Source organism: Fulmarus glacialis, unplaced genomic scaffold, assembly GCF_000690835.1.
Source record: "Fulmarus glacialis isolate BGI_N327 unplaced genomic scaffold, ASM69083v1 scaffold14654, whole genome shotgun sequence".
Lineage (NCBI taxonomy): Eukaryota > Metazoa > Chordata > Aves > Procellariiformes > Procellariidae > Fulmarus > Fulmarus glacialis.
In genome coordinates this window covers 9143-32548 of record NW_009206188.1, presented here as the reverse complement: position 1 = coordinate 32548, position 23406 = coordinate 9143, and the positions used below count along the sequence as shown (strand labels likewise).

Here is a 23406-nt window from a genome sequence, read left to right as displayed (position 1 = left end):
CGATGCCAAACAGAGGTAGATAAGCATAGCTCCTTTTTTCCTTAGGTGTGAATACCTGTCCAGCCCATGTTTCCTACGACTTCAGTCACCTGCTAGGCTCTTTGAGCCGTGGGAAGGAACAGTAATTCATTCAGTTTGCTGCACTTGTTCCAGAGCAGGATTTACTTCTCATTTTCCTAGACCATAAACAACACCACTGCCTCTGGAGAGCAAGGGTGGTGGCTTTCTACATCAGCCTGTCTTTAGGTCCTATTTATAAATGAGGAGAGTGAGAAAATACGTTTAAAAACATGCAAGCTTTAAAAATAAAACTGTGACCTAGTCAAAGAGTAAACATTAGGGAAAAATAAAAACCTATTTTAAGAGATGGAAGCAGAGAAGCAGCAGCAAAAATAATCAAAATAAATCTTATTACTGTAAATAGGAGGGTGTAAATCAGCAGCTCCCATCACTGACAGTTCAGAGATGCAGAGGACCTGGCTCAGCAGTGAGAAAGGAGGGAAGTGAAAAAACATTGAGATGGAAATAAAGCAAAGATGAGAAATCCACCTATTTGCACATGCGATAGATTATCCATTATCAACAAGATCATGCTTCTGACCAGATAAAAGAAATCAATGGCATAATTTAAACCAGATTTAAAAATATACTGAGTGTGTGTCATTCTGCATATCTCTTCTGAGCAGTAGTGTAACCTTTATTTTTTCAGGTAGCCTTTTAATGTGGGGTTGATCAGGGGGTGTTACAGTCACTGTGTTAAGAATAAAACAGCTTAAAAAGGGATCAGAAGCTTTTACCACAAGGGACCTTTGGAAATTTGTCCCCTGTGAGGAACAGATAGGGGCTCGTCTGTTTTGTCACTTATGCATGCTTCTTCTTCCCCCATAGATTGCCCGGTCACTATGAACAATGGCCCAGCTATACTACAAAAAGGTAAACTATTCACCGTACAGAGATCGGATCCCATTACAGATCGTTCGAGCGGAGGCAGAGCTCTCAGCGGAAGAGAAGGCCTACCTCAGCGCTGTGGAGAAGGGGGACTATGCCAGTGTGAAACATGCCTTGCAAGAGGCAGAGATCTACTACAACATCAACATTAACTGTATGGATCCTCTTGGTCGCAGTGCCCTTTTAATAGCCATAGAGAATGAAAATCTGGAGATCATGGAGTTGCTCTTGAGCCACTGTGTGTATGTGGGAGATGCTTTGCTGTATGCAATACGGAAAGAGGTGGTGGGAGCTGTGGAGCTGCTGCTGAATTACAGGAAGCCGAGTGGTGAAAAACAGGTTAGTCGAGTGTTCCTATTCAGTTTTAAGCTATTATCCTGCGTTAGGAAAGTGGTACTGCACAGAGAGGTGCAGTCCTAAATGTCGGTCCATTGCTTTAAATGCTCAGAGTAGATGTGGGCAGTCCTGTTTGGATGGTAACTTTCCAGTCTGAGCAAACATGTTCTGCCTGACTTAAATACTCAGCATTTTCAATTTCACTCAGTGTTCTTTTTAGTCTTACAGTGTTTGTGAACATGCTGATTTATAGGTTGATTTATAGACGGGCACTTTGTAAAGGAATTTGGGGCTGTATGAAGTTATATTACAATCTATAAATATGAACTACTGCCGTGCTGTTGTACTGATATTAAGTGGAATTGCTTTTCATAAGTAAATCCTGAAAACACACAAGCTTATAAATAACTGTAAGCAAGCAAACAGTCTGCTATGTTTCAGTGCTTAGCCATAGTACAGACATATCATCTTGGTCTCCATCTCCAGAAAGCTCTAGTTCAGAAATGCTGAGGCAGTACATAATGTTACAGCATGAGCTAAGCTGCTGTATATCTGAGCAATGAACAACTATGACTTGTAGGAAAGTCATTTGCAGACTTAGCTGCAAAGCCATCAGTAAATTACATAAGAATCTTTGTGAAAAACCACAAAGTCTGAATCCTGTCACTTTAAGTGTCACATATCACACTGTCCCTAACTTTTCTTTTTTTTTTCCTTTTTTGCTTCTTTTCCTTTGCAAGTACTGCTGCCAATAACTCAATAGTTTATATACATTACTGACCACTGACAATTTTTGCATGTTCACTGCTTAGAAAGGAACATTCAAAACTTGGATAATCCATATATATGAAGCCTCATTTTGAAGTCTACTTGAACACATCCCTCTGTGTGTGAAAGAAGAAAATGGTTAATACCAGTCAATCATAGAAGAAAATGTTTTCAATGGATAGGCCCCTTAGTACATAGTTTTTCAATAGTAATTTTATGTAGCCAAAGCAAACGATAAGGATCAACCCTGACAATATTCAAGAGTGCTCAGCTTAATACTTAGAAACAGCAGCATTCTGCATGCTGTAGCAATGTGATTCTAATGTGTGGTTTAAGCACTAGAGAGATGAAAAATCTCTTCTATCAGACCTAAAAATTGAAATGTTAGTACTAGGTTTTAGTCTGACAAAATGTAAGTAGCAAAATACGGACCATACATGGAGAATGAGCCATTTTTTTCTTGGTCTTCTAGAAAGTTTGACCATCCTATAGGCCAACAGGACAGAAAGTAGAATAGAAGAAAAGTTTTTTTCAGTAGCATGAGGAACTGCCAGTAATTATCGCAGGTTAATGACAGGTTTCTCCTGAAATGTCATGGAAAGCAAGTGATGGGTTTCACGTGGATTTCTCTAAGATCTCTTGAATACCAAAACTAGTGTCCACTCAAATTCACAGCCTGGCTGGCATAACTGGACAGAGACAGAGATCCATGAAATAAGGTTGATGTATTGCAGCTGAAATTCAGCTCCAATGTCTCTAGCTCAGTGATACATTTCATAGTAGGTCTGTTTCATTTTTCTTTATCTCTATGCCAGTGTGCAGCTATCCTTCTGTAGCTAGGTTTGTATCTGCTGCAAAGTTTACAACGTGAAGGAGAATGTGTGTGGGAGAAGAGATGCAGTGCCAGTTTCAGCTTTATTTACAAGGTTTGTTACAAGACCAGATTTCATCAGTATGTTTTAGACTAGTACTGGCTTGATGTAAGATCCTATGTACAAACTAGGATTAACTTCCCTGGCTGTGGTTCAGGCTCTTCTGTAGACTGCAGGAAATTTTTGCTGGTAGAGGGCTGCAGGACTGGACTTCCATTTCAACAGTTTCACTGATTGTTCCTGCAGTGATGGTAATTAACATTTATTTCATGTATAGTGATACAACATTAAATGGAAAGAAGTGCTTAGTTAAGCAAAGTTGGGACAAAGTTGGTTAGCTTGTCAAATCACAAAGCTAATATAGGAGGAGTTTCTGAACACAAGTTCCTGATGCTAATTCCACAGCAGTTTCGATATACGTTCAGTAATTATCTTTGCTGGACCTTTTCTCAGAAAGTCCTTTGAGAATCCCACACCTAATTGCTTTCACAAAAAGCACCTAATAAATCAGGTTAGCACAGCTTTGTCCTAATCAGCTACTTACATGTTCTAAAATATATAGAAAACCTGCTTTTTTGGTTGAGTAGTAACAAAAATTCACACTTCATGGAACGGTTCTGTCTGGCTGAGAAATTTGTAAGATAGTGTCACAGCACTTCTTATATATAAGGTTTTGTATAATCTATTCATTAAATATACACAAGATTCAGTTTGCCTGAGCAAACCTGTGAGAAGGCAGCTCCTTGACTCACGTGTAGCAGCCTGTTTCCAATTAGGGGCTGTCTGTCTTTGCTGCACTCTGAGCAAAGGTGCAGAAGAAGCATCTTCGATTGTTCTCTCTTAAATGTTCAATACATCGCCTTCGTTCATCTGAGTCTGGGGTCTGTGAAAACCTGTTAGCTCCTATTTTCCTGCTGTCTGCGTCTGAGAGGTTATTATTTGACTCTATGGCAAAGTGTTGTTTCTCTAACTGCCAGGCATGAAGAGCTGTTCCTGTTTGCATCTGTTCATGTCAGCTCAGTTAATTGTTGTCTTTGCATCTCAAAACCAGCTGAGTGACATCATTCAGCATAATCCATTTTATGGGCATGTATCTTTGCTCATTCCCACAACCTTATCATTGTACCACAATCCTGACCGAAAATGTTACAGATTGCATTATACCAGCCTCTTGTGGGGTTACAGTGACTGTATCTAGTTAGCAAAAGATACACCCAAAACAAGGTAGAAAACCATGGCCCCTTACAGACTTGACCTGCAAAGCAGTTTTGCTCACCAGCCACAGAGTCTCTAAAAGGTGATGTGTCCTGGGCACTCCATACCTGTCTCTTGAGAGCTGCCTGAGGGGAAGAGCTCTGCTTTTCCACTGTATGATGACCTTTCCAGGGACCAGAAGTAAAAATACTTTCAAATATAAGAAGTGACCTTTGTTGTGTTCCTTATGCAAGAGAATCAGGGTCTCATTCATGATGTAAGGGACAGGGAGAAATGGATGAAGAGATTGGGCAGCAGAGATGCTTGTGTCCTGTTGTTAAGTGAACACAGGCAGTCATTATTCTGCAAACCTTTGCTAGACTGCTGTTTGAGCACCATTTACTGAAAATGCCATGACAATGGCAGGGGTAAGTCATAGCCAGTAACTATAACAACACGCTTCTCCCGCACTGCATCTGTGCGTGTAAGGGGTGTCTCGGGAGAGGAAGAAATTACTCTGTTTACATGTGGAGTGTATGAGAGCCAGGAGCATGAACCACCTCTCTCTAAAGGCTGCTACAAAGCACATGATAGATGAGTGTGCTGAACAGTGGTATGTTCCAGTAGATGTATTTTCTTTTAGGTTTACCTCCAAGCAAGGTTCACAGGCTATTTTAAGAACTTAACATTTCTCCTCAAATCTGTTCTGCCCTGTCCTGACAACTTACACCCACGGTTTTGTGTACTGCTCTGTGAGTCTCTTGATAGAGCTGGAGAGAAGACTTCACCAGTTAAAGCCAGAATAACTCTATGGCTAATTGAAAGATACTGTCACCTATGGGAGATTTTGGGTTCAGTGAGAGAGTCATCACGGTGCAAGCATCTTACTTTTGCTACCATGGGAAGACCACAGAGGTGTGCTGGTGTGCTTCACTCCCAACAAAGAGTAAAGCCCAGGCTTTAAAGGACCCATTCTCTTCTTCAGATCAGAGCTAACCTCTCCTCAGATATGCCACACCATGCTCTGAGGTGCACTCTCCCTTTTTTTTTTTTACTGTCAGTGTGCAAGTGTGGTCCAGAGTGCGATGGAAGATGCCTGTGTGCAGAGCATGCGGTGCTGCAGGCTGCGACAGTCCTGCCCACCCACCGCAGCGTAGGTGGGAGCTTTGCTGACCTCAGCAGGATGTCTGGACCTGGCACAGCTCTAAGAGCTGAATTCTCAGGGAAATAAAGGAAAATTCAATTATCTACTCAAAATAGATTAAGTAACAAAAGAGCTTTTCTAGTTCTGTGATTTTTACAAGTTCACTTGTTATTTCCAAATGTTACGTAATTTACTCCAATTAGTCCTCCGAGCTTTTTTTTTAAACCATAGTTCGCTTTGGCGGTCACTTTGTATTGCTGATTGGTCACTTAAATTGTAGGATAATTTGTTTTTCCCCAAATAGATGACAGACTTTTGGAAAGAAAGCAGCCTATTCATGAATATTAAGGGGAACAACAGAACAAACTAGTATTTATGGAACCTGGAGGGTATGCAAGTGTTGCTTTTCCTGCGGAGATTTGTAGTCAGTGAACATGTATTCTCCAGGAAATAAAAGTGAGCCTAATCTGGTGCTTTGATAGTTATTGTTTGCTTTTCAGGACAGTGAAGAGGCTGATATTGTACTGCATAGTGGCAGAAGAGTAGTATAAGTGCACTGCAGACTGCTTGGCATGGCAATCCATACTCAGGTCTTCCACACGATGAGTGTCATGTTATTTAAATAAGTAAGATGACAAACCACTGAATAATGATCAGAAAGAGTGGGGCTAGCTTAGAAATAGTAAAAATCAGCACAAGCAGATGCAGTATTGACTTTGGCCCAGGCTTATTGAGTCAGGAGGCTCATCTCTTTTGGGGAGCAATGTTAAACTGCGAAGTTGTCTGTGCACAGGACAGGTCTAATACATACAATGGCAAAACAAGACTTTTTGTACTATTCTATAGGTACACATCAAAAATAGAGATCTGGCTGGGGTCCCATGGGGTTGGAATTAACAGGGAACTTGAAATTACTTCTTTCATTTTTTTGATTCAGTACTACCGTAGGAGCAAGGGAATGTATATATGAAGCCTGTTGAACAAATTCTCTTTTCCAGTAAAATCTTCTGTCTCCCAACCTATTTGATCTTTTTTTTCCTAAAAGTCATATCAGAATTTTTTTTTACTACACAAACATCAATACAGTGGGTTATGTTTTCAGCCAGGCTGGAGTCTGCACCTAAACTGCACCAGCAAAGAGGAGGAAATATATGTCTGAAAATTCACATTTTCCTACATACTTGATTCACTTTCAATTTATCATTAGTAATAGTTGTATTTCCAGACATTTTGAAGCCTACTGAAATCAGTTCAAATTTTCCCTTTGACGCCAGATGAGGTCTTCAGGAGCTTTTTCTTAATAGCCTCTTGTGTGAATTCTGTGAAGTGGTCCCGGTTCTCCACTAAACATGCATCACAGCTTGCAGGGTAGCGCTCTCAGTTTGCACAGATCTCGCATCATTTTTTGCCATGCTACACTCGATGTGTTTGCAGCGCAGCAGACACGGTCTGTGCTGACTGCTGAGCCCTCCTTCCGTTCTTTAAGAAGCTGTAATCAGTCATCTGAATTACTACACGTTCATGGTGTAGCCATAAGCACCTTTACGGGTAGCTGTTTTCTTCACAACAATCAGAGCTGACATCAAATGTTTACATAAGGATGATACTAGCATCTCTCTGGTATCTGCCAAAATTAGCAATTTGCTCATGGCAGATGGCTCCAAATTAATCTGGTTCACAGATGGGACTACAAATGCGATTCCTCAATAATGAGAATAAAAAGAAAAGGGATCTCAGGACTTATGACTGTGATTCAGTTTGTTTCAACGGTCCAAAGGCCTTCTGAATCAATGAGATCTCAACAGATACCTATCCATATGTCTTCCAAAAGAAGGAGCTTTACAGAAATAAACCCTGGAAGAATATGGTTGTGAAGAGGAAACTGTAGAGAATAAAAGGCAAGTTTTCAGTCTTAGTTGCTACTCCTCAGATGCCTGCTGGTGGAAGGTTGCTGCACTTGATAGTATTAGCAAACTTAAAATTTTACTTCAAAAGTCCTCTTTCAGATGAGCTGATAAGTGAAAATCTGCCTTAATCTTTCTGTAAATATCATAGACCAACAGCCTAGAGACAATCTTTTGTGAACCAGAAATTACATGTTGCATTAAACCATTTTGTTCTTGTCCAAATCCAGTAACTTTCTTGATGTAATGTGGTTTAGCTTAATTTTCCTACTCACATAGGGTTCTTTGTCCTGTACGCAGAGTCCAGTGCAAAGTTTAGCTCTTAAGCACCAGTGGCCCTTTGATTTCTGCAGACTTGCTGATACTTATTAGATGTACAAGCTCATTGCTAACATTGTCAGCCCTGTGCTATCACTGACAGGACTTTTTAAGTCAAAGGAAGCAGATCAGTTATCAGATATCTCATGACCTAAAAGCTAGGTTCTGCAAGCAATTAGAAAGAGAAGAGTTTTAGAAGCGGCTGGTGTTCCTCATGCCCTGGCTGAAGAGGTTACTGTGGATCTGTCTCACCTGCAGGCAAAGTGCACAGAGGTACCCTGCGGCAGGACCAAAGGATCTGGGGTTTGTAGCTGTGAGAAATGTTATCCTGTCTCCTTCAGTAAAAGGTTTATGTTTCTTTTAGAGGTGAAGGAGAGACTTGTGGACTTCCCAGCTAAAATTGCTAAGCCTTGCAGCACTATAAGCTGAGGATGGATGTGGAGAGATCGCACACATACAGGCTGAACAAAGAAGTCTTGCTTATGTGGTGGTAATAGATATTCTGGGTGCGTGCAAGCGTGGAACATTACAAAGGTGTGAAGTACAACAAAGTGATCAAAGCAAGCCCAAAGTGCAAGCGGATCTGTGTAGCCATTCTGCAGTGTTAACCATTGCACACCCACAGTGTTTGTGTTCTTCCTTGGGTTTAAAAAGTTCAGCTAATTCAGGAAGGTGTTGCTGAAACCTGGGCATCTGTATCAAGGAAGTCTATAGGCATGACCTGTTTTCATTGAGTTCTTGCTATTGAGCACTGTAACAGAGAGGTAACAGGCTGATTGGTATGACTCAGTACAGATACTGTCCCCTTTCGTATGACTCAAACCAGCCCTTTCCATGTTAATATGAGAGGTCCAAAGTGAAAAGGGAAAGCTGAACCTGGTTAGATACACTCTGAACAAGAGCAGGTTCTAAAGAATAGAAGCAGTTGAGAAAAACTGGCCACAAGTTCTCAGTATGAAAATATTTGAAAGGCACAATAAGGAAGAAAGATTGTGTCTGAAAACAGAAAACTAGCTGTTACTGCTCCAAAGCCTAATGGCTCTGCTAGCATCCAAGCTTTTCATTATTTTTATTGATGCAGTAATAATTCACAGCTATAGTTAACATGCCTTTGACATTGGCGGCTGCCTTCAAAATGAATTCCATCTAATTAAACTAAACAACAGAGAAATCAAAGACCACTTCAGTTAGTGATTACATTTAACTGGGAATTTCTTTCCTCCCTACCCACTGCCTTCCTCCCCAAATAATCTTAAATCTATGAGAAGGAGACGTGACGCAAAATGAAGAACTTGGGTGATATATCCCATAGACCTAATGAGTGGCATCAGGGCTAGGGCTCGCAGGCTGCAGTGCCAGCTACCAGACATCTGAAAGTGGCAAATAAGTCACTGGCTTCTTCTTCTGGGACAACATAAAGTCTGTTATTAGTTCCTAGGAGAGCTAGTGGGGTCAGGCCAAGAACTGCATCACAGCATGCACAAACATGTCGTGCTTGTAATTTAACATATAGACAGGTGGAGAGGTTGGGAATGCGCTTTTATACGAGATGGTTCCCAGGGAATTATCTTTATTAATTTGTGAGAGTGATCTTAGCACTTGCCTGTATTCGGCACGCTGTACAGTGTATTTTCAGTCAGGAGTGATGAGTGCATGGGATTCAGTTGGGTGGGCTGCCTGTAACAAACTATTGTAGGGGAAAAAAAAACCCTGTTTGTGTTCCCACACAAGTAAACTTCTGGTCTCTCTATAGATCTGTTGATTAAGGTGTTAAGTTTCAAAAAACCGTATTTTATTACCTACCCAGCATCCCTGAATGTGCCTAGTTTACTCACCACCCTTTGCTCATAAGCCTCAGTTACAGCATTAGCTGCTTCCCTTACATCAGCCCCCTGACATTACACAACATGTTTTTGCCTCTTGTCTGTATGACTTCTGAAACCCAGAAGGGGCTTTTGGCATGGCTATCTAGATTCACTGATACAAATATGCAGGAGAGTCTGCCTGGTGCAATAGTTGCAACACATTTTCCAAAGGAAACTTATTTGTATGGGGAAATTGAACATAACAAATTACAGGCTCCTCCAAAACAAAGCTCTGGGATCTATAAAGAACTGTGGGATGGTTTAGTAAGAGTCCCCTAGTCCTTATCTGGTTGTTGAATAGAGCTGTGCTTGGGTTTGCAAAGTAGAATGGCACCTTTATGGCTCGTTTATCCCTTGATGGCAACAAGAGGAGGCGGGGGGTGGATCAAAAAGGCATTGACTGAGAACAATATTCTCCCTGCTGTCTCCGCATTGTTACAGCAAGGGAACACTGTAATCCAAGGTCTGTGCTCTGTCATTGCCTTTGGAGAACATGGTGGAGAACCGCTCAGGCCTGCAAGAGGCTCAGGATCACATGCGTCGTTGGTATTTAATTCATGGCATGGCAGTGCAAGAGGGCCTGCGTGCTCCACTTAAATACTCTTCAGGCAGACAGATGATGAGTTAGAGGAAGTCTCTGAAGCATGAGGAGCATATCATTAGCTAGAGTTTTGAACTACCTAGCATTAGAAATAACAAAGGAAGTCACTGCCTAAGAGGTAATAAAGGAAGATCACAACCACACAGATTTTCTCATGTGAGACCTTGCCACCTGTCTAGATTGTCACTTCTTTGCTATCGCAAACTGTTGGGTCTTTTCAGAAGCCACAGTGTCTTCTTGGTTAGTATAACAACAGTGCCAAAAGCACAGCTTAATAGTCAAAATAGGGAGGAACGCAGCCTCCTGCTTTGTGAGCATCAAGATGTGTTTTGTGCAACATCATACAGCACTGGGCTGGCACCAGATGCAGTCACTCACTCCTCTCTGTGATGTTGTCTTAGGATCGAATCTGATTCTTTTCTTTTTTTTTTTTTTAAAGGAGTGTGATTGAATAGGAACACAACCTCACCTCTCCCAAGCAAAAAGCCCTCCATTTTCAAGCCCTGTTAGCAACATATTACCTCACCTAAACTTAATGAAACATCTCTCATCCGCACACAGTAATAAATTATAGGAAATAGGGACATTTTATGTACAAAGATGACATAAAAGGCTATAGATAGCATGATTATTAGCCTATATTAGCACATCTTGTCCTTGTTACCACTAAGATTAGAAAATACAGAGACCAGATAAAATGAATTAAAAAGCTGGACAACTCTTACCTCCCAGAATAAATCCTAGAAAATATTAGAAAAAGAGTAGGCATAATAAAACAATGATTACTTTGAAGACAGAGCCTGCAAATTTCCAGCTAACCATGGACTGTCTTTGTTCCAGCATGCTTGGGGTCAGGGGAAAGCTTATCCGTAAGATGAAAAAATATCTAAGGTGCAACAACGTTCCACGGCCTTTAATGTAGTTAAGAAATTTACAGGACTGGATTAAGCAAGCTTAAAAAAAATTCATTTCCAAACTTAAAAACAACATTGTAATTTTTAGGGTTTAGTCTTTATTTTCACCCAAAACAGCTGCTCCTATCACAGAGTAGCTCTTAAAATGGTAATGAAGAAAGGTGAAAAAATGAACAAACAGCATTTTATGTTTCCAAATGGGGGGAAAAAACCAGCTTCAGGCATGTATGAACTACTCTGCCTATCCAAACTTCAGGAGATTATTCAGTTTTCTCTCATGTCAGCAATACTAGACTTACACCTGAGTTGGTATCAGAGGATCTCAGATCTAGCAAGCAGCCAGGGAATCTCTGCATTTTGGCAAGGCTTTGGTAGATCCATAACGTGCTGTAAGCCAGGTTCCGATGTCACTTACACCAGTTTTTCTCTAGCAGCTTTATTAATGTCTGGATTTGTAACAGTCCCAAACTTTTGTCCCTTGTTTGTTTTAACTGGACAAGTGTCATTATTCAGCTAGCACCAGGCTACGTAAGCATATGATAAAACCAAGATTCATTTGATAGTTGGTCATATCATAGAGATAATGTGGTGTAACATGTAAGTTGTGACTACAATGAACTTCTCAACCATTCTTACACAAATGAGAAGTCATAACCAGGAGAGGGTGCAATTGCTTATGGCACAACACTGGTCTTATTTCTCTAAACAACGGTAGGCACCCGCTAGCCCCTCTTCCTGCTGGATTCAGTAATTCTTAGCTGGAGCAAGACACAGGAGGAATTCAGGGCAAAGCAGACCTCAAGACTGCACTTCATTTAAATACCCGAGGTTCAAACACAAGCTAACTCTTTAACAGCGTCCCTCTGTGACTTGGAGAATAAACTCCACACTGACTGCAGTCTTTCGTCATTTCGTCGTCAAGTGTCACATCTTATTTCCTCCACCCACATCAGAAAGGGAGAGTGGCTTAGAGGAGAGAGTGCTCTGTCTGGAATAAGTTGCCATAGGCCGTTTAAATGCATATTTGCAAAATCCTTTCCTTCTGAAGGCTTCTCTCTGGATTCCTCTTTTTTAATCCCCAACAAAAGAAAAGTTATTATGTAGCATCAACCACAAATGATGACATCTTCTGACAATCTTTCTGGCTGTGCTGCATTTCCCAAACACATGGCTGAACACAACAAGCTCTGATGCAGTTCTGCCACTGTCAGATGCACTATGTTTCAGTTTAGCTCTGAAAACTAATCCCTTGGATCTACCTCCATTTTTAAACACATGAATAAGAAGCCAAATTAAAACTTGAAGAATCAAGAGCAGATATATCTGGATCAACGTATTTTGCTTTTGTTTATTGGTTGCAGAGAAAAAAGTTTGGTTATACAAGTATCACAAATCTAATTTTTCACATTATTTCAGTAATAATGCATTATATCATGCTATTTTTTAATCAAAGATACCTATTTCAGTGTTAATAGGTACCATCTAGTAACCTTGTATCAGCATTTGGCTTGCTACAAGGCACTAAAATGTACTCATTTTCTCTGTTTTGCAGTATCAGTCTGAGGGGCAGAGACTTTATTTGGCTTTACAGGCATGTAAGTCACTGTGCAGATTTTAGACCAGAAGGAGCCTTTTCTTCAGCTGGATATTCTGGGACAGCTGTATTGAAATCACTGGTATACTTCAGTAACAACAGCAGAGCTTGCCCAAAAGTACATCTACAACCACATGTGCTTTATGCCAGAGTTACGAACTTGTTCATAACAAAAGCCCTTAAAGTACATTACTTTTTTGTTATCAGTTTGTGTTGTTCATTATATTTCATTAACCAAATTACATCATTTCATTCAATGAATTGCTCTTTAGAGGAAAACCAACCTCCCTATTAGTATAGATACTGTCATCACTCTGATACAAGATGTCTCTCAAGGCATCTCTGATTAAGATACTCAGTTACTGAAAGCGGCACCACTGCATCACCTAAAATGAATGCTTACATTTATAGAAGCATGTAACATTTTTCCCGAGTCCCACATAAGGAAACAAATGCCCATGGGGTTCTGTCAATGAAAGAATTTGTTTATGGGTTTAGGCAAGGAGCAGGATTCAATTGCTCATGCCAGTCACAATATGTATTTTTTTCAAGACCCTTTTGCTGGTAACATGGCTGATCTGCAGTCTAGCAACACTGACTCTGTCTCTCATTCTCTATTTATAGAGCTGCAGCTAGAAGTACCACAGGACTGCGTTCCGAACAAAATCACAGTCACTGCTAAAGCTGCTTTGACTGCTGAGCCTTGCGCTAAATTGATGTAGTAAAAAGTCTTCTTTTTAGAATGACAGAAATTGGCTGTGCCTGTTACCGTGCTTGTGGATCGCATATGCACTTTCCCCATAGGGCTGCATGCAGAAAAACAAACTAGAAATAGGAAATCCTTGCTCAATAAGTTACCCAAGCTTCCATTTCTGTAAGTGTTGCATTTAAAGTTTTCCAGTGAGGATGCATGAGTTTGTGTTGTTTAGTAAAACATTGTTTTGGCAATTGGAAAATCTTTTATAATATATAATTGTATCAAAAAGTTATGTAAGCTGAAAATAATGCAGATTAATATATTTACAGTTTGTCATGGTTATACTTACAATTTATTACACTGGTCCAGGTGAGGTGCTAGTTTATGGAATGGAGATGGCTTGAAAGTGTGGCAATTCCACCTGTAAAAGGTAAAAGTATTATTAGTTATTTTCAAACAAAAGCAGCAGCATTCTCAATGCCAGACAGGATGCATATTTAGACTGTCTCTGACCCAAGAAGCTTACAGTTAGAGATTAACAAAACTAAGAAAGAAAAGGGTTTTGTGATTAGGCTTTGCTTTACTTTCTAGATATTCTCTTTTCAGTTCAGATCTGAAGCACTGAAGAGTTATCTGGGGAGACTGCAGCTGTGAGCACCAGTAAAGATGAACACGGAGGAGAGACCTGAACTTGAAGGGAGACTAGTGTCTGGTAGGGTTACCAGACCGTAATCAGGAGGACTGTCAATATAGAAGGGCAGAAAAGCATAAGATGAAGAGATAGAAACAGAAAACCACTCCCAAATAGTCATTAGACAGAGCCAGGCTCTTTCCTCAGAGTTCAAGCTTTTGCACTTGACTGGCAAGTTCCTTTGCTGCAGAACAGCTTTTTTTCACCTAGTTGTCCTTTTTTTATGTGCATAATAGATGACAGATGCTGTAGAAGCACTATGCTTTGCTTTGAAATCTTCCGGTGCTTAAACCTGGGTATCAGCTTCCACAGTCCGTAAAAGGCAAAAGATGCATTCATATTAGTCTTTTAGTTTGGTTGAGGAGCATGCTTTTGAGGTATATCTCCTTAACCTCCCCATTTACTGCTCTTTGGTTCACATTGCTGAGCAGTCTCAGAGCACTTGAGCTGGATTGCTTTTACACAACACTAAACCAGAGGACGTGCTCCAGGGGCATTCAGATACCAGACTAGATTAAGTCCAAAGTAAAACTCCTAAAAGACCTGTAAGAAGGCCATTGGGTCTTCAGTACCAGGTTTTTTTTTTTGCTCTGTAGTTCTGCTCCTCTTACACTGTACTAGTTACCAACATAAGCAGATATTCCCGCTCTTACCTCCAGAGCTTCTTTCCAGCAGTGCTCTATTTACTGGAAAACTTGTTTTTCCTTCCAGAGGAGAGCTTAGCTATACTGAACAGTGCTTTTATATGAGCTAATCCTCCATTTTCTTCTCCTCTAATGAATTAAGCTTGTTTCTCCCCCCGCCTTTTTAAATAAAGGAGTTTTTTCACTCACTGCAGTATTGTTCAGAGAAGCAGTGGTACAGTGGTAAGCAGCCTACCTTTATGAGGATTAAGTCTAGAAAGATGGTAACAAGCATTCAATCACTTGTTGTTAATGATAGCGTTCATTTCTTAAGCGAACATTACCAAGATGAAATATGGACAAGACACATGCTCCTATGCAAGTAGTGACAATAAGGTTCCGAAGGACTCAGCTTAATAGCTTGTGTCAGGTGATGAGGTTAATGGAAAAGAATTTGTTATTCAGGTCACTTAATGAAAATAACCTTGGAAGAGCTCAGCAGAGCCCTTGGGGTAGAATAATTTATTCCTCTTCTGCTTCCGTCACTGTAAATTAACCCAAGACATAGAAGAAGCTGATCTAAACATGAACTCAACCTGTCAGAGTAGTGCAGGAGGAACATCAGCGATTACAACACATTGTTGTAATCTCTGCTGCCCCTCCAGTGATTATACGTAGAATACAGCCTTCAGAGCAAAGGCTTGCTTTGCATAGCCCCATCTTTAAAACAAGACAGTTTGTTTGTTAAGATGCAGGTTATCAAAATGCTGTGCAAGAAGACATCAAAAATATTCACCACAAGACATATAATTTTTAGCCAGTGCATGGTGTTTGGATCAGCCAGGCATAGAAAAGAGAGGGGCCGCAGCAGCCATCATTCACACACTATTCCTGTTCTGTGTTTTGGTGATTTGTTTTGCTGCTCAGCTATAATCAGAAATAAGCTTCAGCTCCTGTGATTTGAGGCCTTACACTGATCTGCTCCCAGACCCCAGGGAGCCTCTATGTCTCTGCACCACCATTTTGCTTCTTATCCCTTAATTTAAAAGTGCTGCACGCTGACCAGGAAAACATGCCTTCCACATAGTGGCTACCTGAGACCTAACAAAGTAGTGCTCCATTTTTGGGGTGAGGGCTTGAGATATGAACCAGAATAAGGGATGGGAGATCACTTGATAGATACCCCCAATTTGATCCCAAACCTTGGGACAACCATTTTGAGAGCCCTAGATCCAGATTTAGAAAACCTCAGGCATAGACAAAAGCAGACAAGATTAGCACTATCCCCACCTGGAACATTACTACATTGTCAGCAAGTGCCCATTTCATATTCTGAACAACATGAACACCTCATCTGTGTAAAGCTGAAAATCCTTTTCACAGCCCAACGTACAATAACCTCCATATAGAAAAACAAGGCTAAACTTGACAGTAATAGGAGTGATAGAGGGGGAAAGCGTTCTTCCTTTGAGGCAGAGGCTGTGAATACAGCAGCTAGTGACTGACTGAAAAAGGAGGGGAAGAAAGATAAATGCAATTATTCAAGCATCAGGGCTTAAAAAAATATGCTTCTAAGAGAGAGAAAAAAGAAAAACCCGCACCTTTCTCTTGACATTTAACAAACTACCTAAACAAAGGAAAAGAAAGTCAAAGACCTTACAAAGAGAGCTGCTTTGTTACTAGATACCTTAAAATACATTTATCCAACCTTGCTAAGAGACACCAAGTGCTCCACGACCTACAGCAAATCCTCACTACCATTCTCTCTTCTTCCCCATGAGCCATATTTATAGGCTTCCTCCTGGTTGCCTCTTTACACCTGTGTGTCTGGAGGCTGCCAGAGATTTAACTCCTCATGTGCCGCATCCAGGGTAGCAAACTTGTATTATTCCCAAAAATACCCCTAGCCACTCAGTGAGCCCTGCTCCAGTAAATGACCCTGCATCTCAGCGTGGTGCCGACTTTTGGGAGAGTGTTGTGTGTTGTGAACAGGCTCTGTCCTGCTGTCGGCTGGGTTATGTAGAGGTTTATCAATCAACTACAGCCCAGGAGTCTTTAGCTCTTTAGTGCTATAGAGGCATTTAATTCCCAGGGAATTCAGATTCAGTGGTTAGAGGTACACTGTCTCACAACCAGTCTGAGGTATATCCTACAGAAGGTTTCTAACTGGTTACTTCATGCTGCTTTATCGCTGCTTTACTTTTGGATTTTTACAGACTGAGTAATGTTTCCTGTCATTAGGACTCTTTAACAATAGTTTCTCTGAAACGCCTTTGACATTTGCAAGGGGAAGCAGGCCTACTGTTCACCAAAACCAGCAATCACCCCTTGATCAGCAGGATGCCAACTGCCAGGGCAAGAGTGGTGGGCACACGAAGTACAGTATGCTTGAGTAATGATTAACACGCAACAAAGAGAGCTGCCTGTGCTGCAAATGGAAACACACTGCGTGCTTGGGATGTAAGAGCATTTTGGTCTAATTTTGCACTCTGCATATAGTAATAAGACACAACAGGGTGTGCATTAAGCTCATCTTTTGAGAAGTGCAACAGTAGCTGAATAATGCACACCCTGGAGTGTCTTATTTGTAGTGGACTATGGCTCATTAATTTTACATTTAAATTTTTTCAAACCCATTAAAAAAAACACAAATCTATTCTGAGGGCAGTTATGTAATATATCCTTCCACTGAAAAGTATTTTCAAATAAAAACAGTAGGGAAAAGGTGAGGAAGAGCTTTGCTCAACTGCAGACCCGTGTTTGGTTTGGTTTGCATAGGGCCTGCTATGAGCAGGTTCTTGGCATGCTAATGCAGATATATAATGCAAATAATGATAGTTATGGAAATCCATTCAGTGTTCACTCTTTTCTAGACTTTCCTTTCTTCTTGTGTAATTACCTGGGCCTTTTGTCTTCCATTTTTCCTACAAAAGTCCACCTTTTGGTATATGAACCAATACCCATTTCAGAACAGGTTCACATATAAAGCATCCAGATGGGGATGTGACTGACTTTTACGCCAGGCTGGGAGCTGAATGGTCACAGGTTCCTGCTCAGGAGGCAGACAGGCATGATTTGGGGCAAGATGGTTTTGCCAGAATAGCAGTGTGTGTGTGTTGCATGGATACAATAGGATTTAAAGAACAGAGGGTGTTACAAAAACTGTTTTGTTATGAGTTATGTCACTTCAAAAGTATGAAGGAGGGACATCTGATTTCTACTGTTCAATATGAAATATGACTATGGATTATCCCTTTATATAGGTTCCAACCTTGATGATGGACACCCAGTTTTCAGAATTCACTCCAGATATCACCCCAATAATGCTGGCGGCTCACACCAACAACTACGAAATCATCAAACTGCTTGTCCAAAGACGGGTTACAATTCCACGCCCACACCAGATCAGGTGCAACTGTGTGGAATGTGTCTCCAGTTCGGAGGTGGACAGCCTGAGGCATTCCAGGTCAAGGCTGAACATCTACAAAGCCTTAGCCAGCCCTTCGTTGATCGCCTTGTCAAGCGAGGACCCCATCTTGACAGCCTTCCGACTGGGCTGGGAGCTGAAGGAGCTCAGCAAAGTGGAAAATGAGTTCAAGGCTGAGTATGAAGAGCTTTCACAGCAGTGCAAGCTTTTTGCTAAGGACCTTTTGGATCAAGCACGGAGTTCCCGAGAACTGGAGATCATTCTCAATCACAGAGATGATCAAAGCGAAGAGCTGGATCCCCAAAAATGTCATGATTTGGCAAAGCTAAAGGTAGCAATAAAGTATCACCAGAAAGAGGTAAGAGTCACCTAAATACGAAGGTGTGTGAAGGCTTCATGTATTGGGTAAAATAATTCATTTCTCTAGCCTCCATGGGTTTGTTCAGGGTTGGTAGCTGAGAGCCAGCAGGGGTGAGTTTGGATTGAGTGGAGAAGCATGTGCAAATGGGTTAGTCACAAACCAGGAGGTTCAGTGCACCTTGGTGACAGCGTGAATCTGATGACAATTGAAGGCAACAGGACTGGGACTTGCTGCAATGGGTTATGGCTTCTATGACACCGACACTTTCTGTTTCAAAGATACTTGAATCCCATTTCATTGTAACCCATCCCCCTGCAAAGAACAGCCTTCAGAGATTTCCAGGTTTGTTAGCTCCGAAAGCTTTTTCCCATAGCTGCTTTCATACAGGAACCAAAAGCTAGAAGGGGTTGCCTGGCTTATGAAGGTCTTGACTGCAGGAAATAATATAATAGACAATTCACTTCCTCCAGCCACCAAACACTTCCTAGCACCCATTCAACACTTAATTCACAAGGGCCAGAGAAACGACAGCAGCAAAAGACAGCAGGAGAGATCAGGAGCACTCTCATTGTCCCAGGTCTCCATGTTACCAGCAATTTTGTTAGGTGAAGATGCTCACGTGATGCTAGGAAGTGGATCATGTCACGCAAATACTTCTTTGCACCTGAGACACCTCAGGCTGATTCTTGCTCCTTGATTCATCCGTGTTTTAGGAACTGAGAAGCAATTCCCAGAAATTCAAACTCCTGCCCATATTACCAGAAAGGAAAGACATACTTCTGCTAAAGGGCACAGAGCCTTTCAGAAGCCCTGCAAATCCAGAGATTTATAAGTTGATTCAATACAGGCCACGAACCCAAGGAGAATGCTGACAACGGTTTCATTAGTTGGCTCTGGATTTTCCTTCTCTTTTCAAACCTGGACAGAATTTAGTAGATGATATATTACTGTTGGCCAGTGATGTTCCAGGTCATCTGAAGGAGGAACTTAGCTTGCTTGGTTGAGGAACTGAATTTCAATGTTTGTTACATTTTTCTGTGTCCAGAGGCTGACAGGAGTGGTGGAAAAGCCTGTCACATTACTCTTTTCACTGTCTTCCCCTCATTTGACGCTTTGTTTTATGCATTGACCCAGATGAGGACAGCCTGATATGACACATTTCACCTCCCATAATAGCTGCTCATGTCATCTGAGGTAAAATAGTCAAGAAGTGAAAGATGCAGATTTTCCTTTCTTCCCTTTGGTCTGTTATGCCTCTTGAGTACCAGCGCCTTGATGCAACAAGCTGGAGCCAAAGCCTCAAGCTTTCTGGGATCTAGCACATGGTCACTTACTGCTCTTACTGGGCTACTCCAGTGAAGTGTCAGCAAGGCTCACTGGCTTTTATGTCAGGTTGTGTTTTTCGCTCTAGCTGACAGGGTTAGGTAACACCGTAAGTGCTTTAGGGACACAAACAAATAGTGAAGAATTAGTCTGGAGAAGTGTAATACAGTATACCAGGTCAAATATTCCTTGAATCTAAGAAGGGCCAGAAACTCTACTTCTTTTTTTTTATTGGCCTGATAGCCACAGACACTGCACCCACATGCACCCTTCAGCAGCCAGGACACCACTAGCACTGCTGATTTCGATGTCTTGCCACGGTTCAGACTCACTATTGACACCCAAGCACAAATCTGTGGCTACTCCTTATCTTGTGTTCACATTAAGAAACTGCAAGTCTGAAGGAGTTCGCTATATTTGAAATGTAGTACTGAACAGTCTTCAAGCTCTTTTATTTTAAAGTAACAAATTTTTAATCTTTGCTTACTTGCTTGACAGTTTTCATCTCTTTTTTTACGGCATATTTGACTGAATTCCAAGCATATGGACAAATTCCATGTTTTGTGATATATTCATGACAGTTCCAGCATATAAATGATAGCAAATGAGCACAAGCTCTGTGTTGCCAGCAGGTGGGACAGAATGAATGAGTTTGGGAAACCAGCACTACTGAACCCCGTCATCCTACCTGGTTATTCACAAATACCTGATGCATCCTGCAGGATGGTGTTTGTATGCCCCAACATATTGCAGTGGTTTTCTTATCATGATAATTAGTCTAATACAAAACACCAAGCAAGATACAAATGTCATTGCCAGCTTCTGAAAAAAATGAGTAGGAACACTTGTCAGGGAGACACTGAGAAATGCCTTTTAATCATGATTGAAGAGCATCAGACTGAGAGAATTTTTCTGGGGGACAGGAAGGAAAATAGAAACAGGTTTGGTTTCGTGAAAGAGAGTTCTGCAGAGAGAAGCAGCAGACTTTTAAAAAGTAGATAATCTTGTTCTGCTGAAGCTTTTTATGTCTCAACATTATATAGGATTGGATTGGATGGACAAGCTTTTTATATCTTAATGTTGACAAAGTTACAAGTCAAATCTCTAGTAGCCTAAGACGAAAATCCAAAGTGGACCTTAGTTATTTTCTGGGGCTGTGAGTTGTTACTACAATTATTAGTCTTTATATTCAGCATAAAGAATGAGTAATCTCCCATGGATTTTAGACTAATTGCTAGGCAAAGTTCCCACAGCTTGCTTTCTTTTTGAGTGAAATAAACCTCAAAATTTCCCCCAAAATATGAAATTATTCCATTTCAGCTTAATCGGGCAGATATATTCAACTTCAAGATTCTTTCTAGAGAAGTTGTTAAGTGAGTATTGGTAAAGAGATTGTTGCCTTTGGATGGAGGGCCAGTACTGTGTATTTTGGGTAGGGAGTAGATCTTAAAGTTACTTTTTCTTTGTACCAGCATAAGTGATCTGGGAATTTAAGAGTACTCTTCACCAGACACATTATTCAGTGTTCTTCTCTCCAGGGCATTTCAGATGAACGCACTGTGCCTTTTTTTTTCTCCCCATTGGACTCCCATACTGAAGAGTAGGTGCTGGTTTGTTCCAGGTACAGAAAAGTAACAGCATTCAAATTTCTAGTGCAGGTTGATGATCTCCGGCAGTGCACATACAGGACTGAAAAAAATCCTAATGGGAAAAGCTAGACATCTATGGGCAGTTCTTGCTCCAAACTGGGCCCTTGGAGGAAAGCTTTTTAAAGCTAGTTAGGCTGCTAAATGTGCAGGTAAGTAGGCAATGAGTTTTTAAACAGAGTATAATCTGGTTAAGTGCCTAAATCCTGTTGGAGATTAGACACTTATCTTGCTGAGGCATTTTGAAATTCCTCTGATGAATTAGCTGCATCTTTTGGCACCTAGCTACTGGAGAAAAATCTGATCTTGTATGTTAAGTTTTAGCAAGCAATTAGCAATCAGCCCCACCACAGACTCAAATCCCTGTTCCCCGCACTGAATCCAGTAAATATACTCATGGCATACACAACTTCATCTTTTGATCCGGCCTGAGTGTCTCAGTCTTCACAGTGAGCAACCTGGACGAGGGCTGGATTAGCAAGGGGAACCACTTCAGTTCAGTCCTACCTCCAGAGAAATACTGGTTTCATCACAAAGGCTCCACCTCAGTCTGTATCCCCAGGTAAATCCCACTGCCTCATGACATAGATACGGGTTTCATCTTTACAAAGGTAGAAAAATCTCCCATTCTTTTTTTTTTCAACAAAAAAACCTGGGAGGTACAAGTTTTGATTTCTCCCAAACATCACGTGTGTTAAGTATTTTATGAACTGACAAACGTGTCGTTCATGTGGAAGAAGACCTTCTTCCCTTAGAGGAGGGCCAAAGCAATGGAGAAGAAATTTCTTGCTTTTCACGTTTGTTTTTAATAAGCCCATATATCCTGGAAGGTAAATTACTGTTTACACGGAAGGAAAAATTTCAATTATACAGGAAAGATTAAAATGTGCCCTGAGGTAGCTTTGCAGTATATTTTATGGTAGTAAATGTTAAAACCATGCTGTGCAGTGTTCACAAGCTCCCTCTCCATCTCATCTTAAGTGTAGAATGGTTATGTCCTCAGTTTCAAATTACAAAAGGGCCCTGATCATTTCTTTAGAAGATAGGAAGGATTTAATAATTGTGATTGCTGTTTGCATGGCAGTCACAAAATCTTAGAAAAAAATGAGGTCAGCTCTAGTACACTGCGAAACATGATGAGTTAGATCAGCACAGACATGTCAGTTTTCTCAGTCCACTTTCGAAAGAAATTATTTTCGTAGGATCACGGGAATTCATGATTTAAGGGGCAAGTAGACTTTTCATAAATGTTCTGTAGTATATGGTATTTGTCTTCATACTATTACTTTTCAAATTCTTTTATTCATGACTAATTTTGGAAGTAGAAAGGTGTTGAAGACTTAATAAGAAAAGGCACAGCTCAGCTGTTGGGGATCAATCTTCACTATGCTGTTCTGGCACCAAATTAGCTCTGCATTTGTTAATTTGTTTGCATTTCTAAGAAAAGATGGGGAAAAGTAATCTCTTAGAATCTTGCCAGTCACGTAAAGCACAGTTGTATGTACAGTGTACCATCACTGTATTGGAGAATCAGCGCATAGGCTGAATGCAAATATAATTTTGGTGTCCTTTAAGTTTTTTTTACATTGCCAAAATAATGTAAAACAGCCATAGTGTAGCAGTGAATCAGGTCTAAAAGGGCAGATTTCTCCTTGTATGTAACATTCTGCTAAGCCACAAGAATATACATTCAGCCTGTTCCTGCTTTCCATCACAGGTCATTCACATCTTCAAAATGAAGTGAAACATCACAGTAGTGTGTTTTTAGTGCTTTGCGTTTTTCTGGTACTGATAGTTGCAGATATGCAGGTTTAGCTTATATGTCTGTAAGAAACACACACAATGCAAGGCACTCAGAAAAAAAAGTATTTTACCTGTGACTATATTGCTTAGCACTTTCACTGAATTAGATCAAAGGAGTGCATGAAATTCCCTCTCAGAAACCTTAATCTTAGTCTCTTTTACTTGCTGTACTCTAAATCAATGACAGGAAGGGAGGGAAGTAGACTTGTTTGCTTTTCTAATTTAAAAACAGTGCTCTTTGCTGTTTTCTCTTCAGGATGAAGCTTCAAAAGTTTTAGTTCTTTTTTTCCAAGACATTTACATAGACAAGTACCTGCTGAGATACAGTACTGGAGTGAATGCCAGTACTGACACACCACATATTTTTCAGCTGTCTT

At 40.8% G+C, this 23406-nt stretch overlaps 1 protein-coding gene across 1 annotated transcript; it reads left to right on the top strand.

Moving 5' to 3' along the window:
• Positions 1–909: 909 nt before the first annotated feature.
• LOC104075228 (short transient receptor potential channel 5) lies at positions 910–18254 on the top strand (the record flags this gene model as incomplete). The annotated part of the gene is made up of 2 exons (XM_009575657.1): positions 910–1287; positions 17733–18254. Coding segments are annotated over exons 1-2 (900 nt in total), but the record flags the coding sequence as incomplete, so codon positions are not given.
• Between the last annotated feature and the right edge of the window lie 5152 nt (positions 18255–23406).